At 33.0% G+C, this 7,722-nt stretch overlaps 1 protein-coding gene across 2 annotated transcripts; it reads right to left on the bottom strand.

Moving 5' to 3' along the window:
* Window positions 1-2,299: 2,299 nt before the first annotated feature.
* On the bottom strand, window positions 2,300-7,409 carry LOC103482606 (uncharacterized). Of its 2 annotated transcripts, none has more exons than XM_051089822.1 (11): window positions 7,262-7,409; window positions 6,305-6,383; window positions 6,041-6,151; window positions 5,734-5,847; window positions 5,019-5,360; window positions 4,371-4,675; window positions 4,025-4,124; window positions 3,890-3,949; window positions 3,508-3,594; window positions 3,238-3,378; window positions 2,300-2,784 (listed from the first exon to the last, which is right to left on the bottom strand). In XM_051089822.1, exons 4-11 carry the CDS (start codon window positions 5,806-5,808, stop codon window positions 2,455-2,457), a joined length of 1,440 nt encoding a protein of 479 aa, XP_050945779.1. In that variant the 5' UTR covers window positions 5,809-5,847; window positions 6,041-6,151; window positions 6,305-6,383; window positions 7,262-7,409; the 3' UTR covers window positions 2,300-2,454. The 2 variants fall into 2 exon arrangements, with proteins under 2 accessions (XP_050945779.1, XP_008437070.1); XM_008438848.3 differs by lacking the exon at window positions 7,262-7,409 and adding an exon at window positions 6,918-7,222.
* Between the last annotated feature and the right edge of the window lie 313 nt (window positions 7,410-7,722).

Below are 7,722 nucleotides of genomic sequence, written 5' to 3'. Positions count from 1 at the left end.
TGACAACAAAAATAATACAAAGGTTGAAAAAATTGCAACTTTTGTTGTTATTTAAATTAGTGCCTCAACAAAAGATTTCCATAGACAATTAATTAAGTTGACCACTTTCTAACCCCATTAGTTTTGTTCTTCATTGTACACAAACTTTCTTCTTTACCTTCCTCTTTTTTATATTTTATTTTGTCCTTTTAAGTTAATTTGCAAATTTATTAGTTTGTTTCCAATTAGTTTTTGAATTTTAAAAAGGTTTAATAAAGCATCAATTTTGATTTTGTATCTATAATATAGGTTACTAAATTTCGAAAATCGTTAATAAATTTTTAAACTTTTAATTCTGTGTTTAATATGTTCGTGAATTTTTTTTATTTGTAACTAATAGGTCATCGTCTAATTCAATAATTTTTTAAATTTATAGACCTACCAAAAATAAGATTAAATGTTTAGAGTTCTGAAATAGTTTATATATAATAGATATGTTAATTTCAAGAATTTTGAAAATATTTACAAATATAGAAAAATATTACCGTCTATCATAGACTACTACTACTATATGTATAGTGTATCATAGATAGACCGCGAGATTTTGTTATATTTGTAAATATTTTAGTTTGTTTTATTACATTTGAAACAATTCATATGTGTATGTCAAAAATTTATTAGTCACAAAGTTGAAAGTTAAGAATTTAATAAACGGAGAGATACAATAATTAAGTCTACTAAAATCTATCAACAACTTTTTGAATTGTAGGAACTAAAAAGACACCAATTTTAATTTTTGTGGACGAAACCTATGATTTAACCTTTTTAGAAATAAGTATGGGTTGATTTGTTAAGAACATTTCCATTCTTTTTATACATTAAAAAAAAAATATACAATCCATGTGAATAAGGATAGAAACCCTTAATATTAAGTGGGTAGATTTTATATTTTCAAATCTATATATATAAACATATGTACACATATACATATACACACACACACACACATATATATATACCTAATTTGGATGAATTTATATATTTTTTTGGAAATTACAGATTCACTATTTTCATAAGACATATCAAGTTTGTGGAATAATGGTCGATAATCTTTTGTTTTCAAACCTCTATCATTCATTCTTTGTTTGAATATATAAGGATGTTTGATTGATTGGATTGATTATTTTAGTTTGTGAATTATAATAGTTTGCGTACGAAGTGCATATTGTTTTAGCCTAAATAAGAAATAGTAAATAATGTAGGCAAATAAGGATTTGAAAGAGAAATATTGTAGTTAATTATAGGTTATGACGGGTAGAGACACTGATTATTATATTTCGAGCTTAAAATTTATTGGTAGCCTAACATAATTCATGGAATTTCATTTTATCTTATTAGTATATTTTACCATATAAATTGAGAAGAAACGTTCATACCACAGACCTTTTGATCGCTAACACATATCATATGATAGTTGAATTATATTCAAATTTTATTTTAGAAAACCTTTTAGGCTTCATTCTCTCATTTTCATTTTCTTAAAAAAAAAAAAAAGAAATATCAAGAGAACTATCATACATAAAGTTAAAACAAAAATCAAATTAAGATTTTGAATATCTCATTTTCAAATTTAAATCTATTCATATAGGGAAAAAAATATTCTTGAGAAAATAATGTTTATTAGTGAATTTTTTGTTAGTGCAATTCATTTTCCCAACAACTTTTTTTAATCTCAAAATTAGTTTTTTTTTTTTTTTGTTTAGAAAAGAATCTGTTTTTTTGTTGTGGAAAATGTCAAAGTAAGACTGAAGGAGAAATGGTGAAGAAGTCAAAAGAGATCTTTGTGAAGCAAATCTGACAAAAGCATTATTAAATGATTAATAGTGTTATAAATCACTCATTTGTTTGCTTTTCAAAGTCTTTATTTCAAACCTCTAATGAACTTTGCACATTTAATCACTCCCAACTTTCATACTGTTCAATGTAACAAAAGAATACCAATATTCTCAATCAAAGAAAAGATCTGCTTTCCAAAGAGAATCAATTCCTGCCTCTTATTTGTCAGAGTGTCAATATCGAAATAACTTAAGAGGTTTTCTTAACCTTACTTGTGTCAACAAACTACTCGAAATGCTTCGACCTTTTAGAACAAGTTGGAGGATTTATACTGTTTAGTGGAAATTGAACCATGACATTGCTTCATTCACCAAAAGATCATCTGTTTCAACGATATTGAAATATAGATTTGAAGTTGAATCTTTTCGGAACAACACATCGGCTTTGCATAAATAGAGGTAGAGTTCAAAATGCAGCTATAAGGTAAGTTGCAACAATCAGACCCAATATATATACACAATCAAATGAGTTATTTCAAGTTTCAACAACCTAAATCCATTTCCCCTCAGATTAGCAGAAAAATTGTTGGTCCTACTATTTTCGAAACTTCACATCGATGAGTTAACAACATTGTGAATCTTACGACCACCATGGCCTTTCAGTTAGATTGGTAGAAAATACATACCGAAACCTTGAGCTGTAAGGTAACCATTCGATGATCTGAGATGTCTTTTTGCCGGTTCGGTGTTCCATACATTTCTGTATCGACTCCTGGAGCTTCCCATCGACATTATCAGAAACCCATTTTGGGAGTTCGTCTGAGCTGATGGATGCCTCGCGTGCAAATCTTTCTAGCACCTTTGGTAGGAATACTTTCTTCGACTTCTTCACAACTATATTCGCTTGGAGAAAATCCCTTTTGGCCGCTTCAAGCTCCTCTTTAACATTTGATGCCGTGTATACTTTCAGCTACAGGTTTAAACAAGGCAGCTACTAAGTAATCTTTTGCAACATACGTAGTTCAGAAAACCACAAAATTCTTGGAAATGATAAATATAAACTGGTGTGCATCTGAGGAAAATGAGAACGAACAAAGTACTCCATCTATTCTCTCTCCACAAGTCCACGATCAGCTTAACACCAAAATTCCCACTCACCTCACCCCCAAAACCCTACACAAACCTTCAGCCAACATTCCTTCCATAACAGACACGCCTTCTTCTGCCAATAACTAACTTATTCAAGCAAAATTACTGTCTTGCCCCTCTCGGAGTAAGTAATCACGGTAAGAAGCCTCACATAAATTTGTTTTATTATGTTTCTGAACAAAGCTATTCGATTTTCTATCTTTTCAATTTGGTGTTAAAGAACAAAAACGGATCCATTTCGTCAAAAAAACTGATAGAGATCAAAATAATTTACCACAGGATCTGAAGAGGCACCCGTGCAAAGGCCAAAGCAAACAAGAGGTTGAGGACTAGGAAGACCCAATTTTGACGAGATGAGTTGCCTTTCTTCCCCAGACTTCTTCCTCAGCGCAGTTGAAATGATGGTTTCAAGCCACTGTAGTTGATACAAAAACATAGTCAAAACCAAAACTTCACTTTAACATCTCCTTTAACAGGGTATTAAATAGGAACTCCAGGACAAGTCACCACACCAGCAGCAACAGCTTAAGAGAATAGTGCATACCCATCCTATTCGGGGAGATTTGAAGAAAAAAATTGATTGCTCTATCGCATTTGCACTGATGATATGGCCACCGATGTTATAAGCAGCCTGCACTATACTGAAAAGCCCATCAAGAATGCTTGTCTATCTAAAACAACTGAATTCACTCATAGGACACAGCACAAAGATTTTAAACGGGAATATGTGTGGATGAAAACTGGAAAGAAAAAAGACAAATTTTGAAACCAACAAAACCCCCTTAGATTGTCCACCTACAGTATAGGTCTAGAGCATTATAACACATATTGGTAACTCCCAGATAGCTATCTCAATTTTTTTTGGAAAATGAAGATATTGATATGCCAGTTTGTGTTCATGTACTGCAGACAGAGAAATGCAATACCTTGTGGAACAAAGCCAACCTTCTTAGAGAGCCATGAGGAATTCCATATGCCAAGTAGGCCTGAAAAAGACAGGCAAGATAAGCTCAACAAAATAAGAAATGCGAACGGGAAATGTCACAATTAGCTAATCTTACATGCATTAGAAGAGCATTATAGACATTAATCCAGAATGCAGTTTGAGCATCAATCCCCATCTTACTAACATTCACTTTTTCCAGCTGCTCAACTAATACTCTGAAACCAATAAAAAAGAACCCACTAAATTACTCTCTTTATACATGTAGACAATAAAAAAAAAAAACTAAAAAAAGAAAAAAAGAAAAAGATAAAGCTTGAATCAAATATCTCCCAGACAATCATTAAAAAAAATGAACTCCAATAATTCACGGAATTTTTGGAAGATAAAGACCGATTAAGTCTTCCCTTTCTACATCATCCCCTACCCCCATAGGAAAATACATTTCCAAGCAAGAAACCTACCTGTAATTGTTGATTGCGTACGAAGCACGAGAGAACTGGCTGTTATTGGTTGATATGCAATGTATTTCCAGCATTGCTTTCCCACCCCCAAATTGTTCCTCCACCGGTTCACGTTGAGGCTGTTTAACTTGAGGGAAGGAACCTGCCTTTTTTTGAGCCTTGTTTGATGCCACTCTATGAAGAGAGCAGTATATGAAAGCCATGCATCTCACCATCTCCTCTGATAATTTACTTGGACATTCAAAAAGATGATCTTTTAGAGATCGCAGAGAAGTTCTCTTCATCTGGGAAAAAGCTTCACGAACCTGACAAATTACTCTGACGAGTCAATTTCAATACTGGCCACAGAAAGTAACTGACTACCAAGCAAATAAAATATCAACATGTAGAATACTGAATGATATATGTCCATTGGGCAAGAAACATTTTTGGTTCTGGTAGCGTTTGAAGGAGTTGCCGTATTTAGAAATTTTGATTATTTTCTACAAATAGTCACTACTTGATATCCCTGTATGGTTTACAAATAATGATGCTGTAGTAGGAAGGATCCAACTTAACAGCTACATCGAATATTCTTAGTCTCAATGCAAAACTTACTTTTTAGCCAAGCAGGACACACACAACCTATATATTAACTATCAAGCGTACCTTTGCAGTGCCTGAAGTTTTTCCCGTACTTATGTCGCTTTTACCTCCAAACAAAGAATTAGGACCAGCATTTGAGGTTCTTTTTCCCAAGTCATTTACAGAGAAAGGTTGCAAAGGTCCCAAAGGAAACTTCCTCGATGAACAAAATGCGCTCGAAATGATACTGGGGTGTTTTCTTGATTCATGCTTTCCATGAGCAGGAGAGGCTGTAACTGAATTTTGCTGAGAAGATGGCTTACTAACACAATTTTCAAAAATACTTCTGTAGAGAGAGAGAACATGCTGTTCACGGTTTGCAACCTCTTCTTCAAGCAATTCAATCTCTGAGATCAAATCCTTCGTCTGGTAAAATGTACTTTGGGTAAAGGTGAGTATGAAATTAATAATCTATTATAATAATTAATATAATAAACAACTAGGAGTTATTTGAAATTTCAAATCCAAGATTCAATCCTTTTTATAAAACGAACAACTTCCATCGAGCAAAAAGAGAAAATACAAGAGCATATAAAAAATAAAAAAAAAATAAAAAAATAAAAAAAAAACTCACAAAAGAAGGAAGCTCCCTTGACAAGAAGGGACTCCAACCTTGCAAAATAACTCCTATAGAATAATCACAAAAGGTTTCCAAAATCGAGAAAATAAATGTATACTAGAACCATCGAAAGCATCAAAACAATACTTCAATACATGCCTGAAAAAGTGAAAGAATTACCTGGGCTAAGTGCCTGTGGCCGGGAGATAAAGTACTAGATGCACGACCCATTGCTCTTTCAAGCATACTTCGCATAGATCTCTCTTGTTGCAACCGCAGCTGTAGCAACTCGATCTGCAATTTGTAAGTGTACCAATTGAGATGTTAAAATATTTTCAACATAACTGGCAATTGAACCACTGTTTGGCACTTTATTGACTTGCCCATCCAGAGTTGTTGATATCTTGAAATAGATTACCTCAGCACATAACATATAAGGAATCCAACTGCGCATGAAACATTAGTGAGAGAAAAACTAGATGCTTACATCATTTTCTAAAGATGCTCGCTGTTTAGTTGATGAATTGTCATTAAAATCTGTAGACTGCTCATGTAGAGGACTTCGTGCTCTGATACCGCTCGTAGAAAGTGGGGATGCCTGTCAGTACAACATTCACCTAAAATTATTGTCGAAGTCATTTTAATCACAACTGATGCACGAGATCCAATAGCTCATGAGACAGTCATCATGGATCCACACACATAAAAAAAACACTAATATGATAATGATAACTAGGATTTGTTGCCTCACTTGTGCATCACTCCGGTCATTCTTGCTATTAGAATGCAGACTTCCGCCTCTAAACCCATTGGAGTTCTTGTCTGAAGAGCTGAAAGGGAGAAGAAGAAGAACAAAATGGTTATAACTCATAAGTTAGTGACATGATGTAATGATCATTAAAGAGTGACGAAATGAATTTATCAATTCATAGATTCTATAAAATCTTCATGAGTCATGAAGAAACTTTGTGTGAGTAAAAATGAACGACAAATGAGAACATTAAGTGAAACAACAGCTTATTGCCATCCCCACGTTTTTCTCTATTCAAGTTTAGTTCCCTGCCAATCAGTAAACTGAGAACTTCATTTGCTTGCACTTTCCCTTTTCTTTAAGAAACCAACGGATCCAGCTTTCAAAATTCAACATCGACAAAGCAATGAAGGTGAAAATAGGGAAAAAAAAAAAAAAAAAAACATATATTAATTAGCCCACGTATATCTCCAACATCCACTCTCCAGTTTCTAAGAATCAACCAAAAATAAAGGAAGCAAAAAAATCTTAATCTCTATGCACTCAACCAAACAATAAACAAATCAAAACGCAACAGACAAACAACAAAACGTCCTCTATTTGCAAATAAAACCTTCTAGATCGCCTATGGCGGGAATGAACACGTTGAGAAGCTAAATAATCTCTAAGCTCTCTCTTCCCAGAAGCTGATTCTTCACCACGCATATGCATATCCAATCCACTCATAATTGTTATTCAGAATACACATTCTTACTCTATTAAACACTCGATAATTCAAATTCTACTTGCCCACAAAGCAGAATCATAAAGAAAGATACTGAACTGCGCCATGGGTGAGCTCTTAAATGAATGGGAAAAAGGAAAAAAAAAAAACAGTAACCAAACAGCATCCAAAGATCGAAATGCAAAAATTTCTTTCTCTTTTTAATCAAAGATGGTAAGATTTGAGGCAATTACCAGTGGAATAACTGTACAGTGGTGGTTGTGTTCTCTGATTCTGGCAGAAGAAATTAAATTCGATCACTTTAGGGTTGTTGATTGCATTGAATTCGAGAATTGAATTCGTCTTCCTTTTCAAGTTTTCTCTCTCCATGTCCTTTCCACAAACGGACTGATTTCAATCCGAAGACTCACCGTTGAAGGTTGGTTGTTTTTTTTTTTGGTTTCATAGATGAAAATTGAAATTTTGGAGCCCTTTTTCAAATATTTGAATTTGCATAATGTGATAAAATTATTTGAAAATATTTATAAATATAAAAAGTATATCACATGGTTGATCTATCACGGTTTGTCGTTGTAAAAACTAAAAGTTCATTATTTAAAACGTCGATGGAAATATACAAGTCTCAAGTTAATATAAAATTGATATCTGAAAAATTTTCAAAAAAAATTAAATTAATGAATAAATGTTTTAAGAT

This window comes from Cucumis melo, chromosome 9, assembly GCF_025177605.1.
Source record: "Cucumis melo cultivar AY chromosome 9, USDA_Cmelo_AY_1.0, whole genome shotgun sequence".
Lineage (NCBI taxonomy): Eukaryota > Viridiplantae > Streptophyta > Magnoliopsida > Cucurbitales > Cucurbitaceae > Cucumis > Cucumis melo.
Note: the sequence above shows the minus strand (reverse complement) of the source record. Positions and strands in the feature narration are given on the sequence as shown.

Excerpts from the sequence above, each read along its gene's own strand:
- LOC103482606 (XM_008438848.3), bottom strand. The coding sequence starts at position 7,030 with ATGAGTGGATTGGATATGCATATGCGTGGTGAAGAATCAGCTTCTGGG. Across the intron at positions 5,361-5,733 it reads GCCACAGGCACTTAGCCCAG|ACGAAGGATTTGATCTCAGA; the intron begins GTAATTCTTTCA and ends ACATTTTACCAG. Across the intron at positions 2,785-3,237 it reads GTGCCTCTTCAGATCCTGTG|CTGAAAGTATACACGGCATC; the intron begins GTAAATTATTTT and ends TTAAACCTGTAG.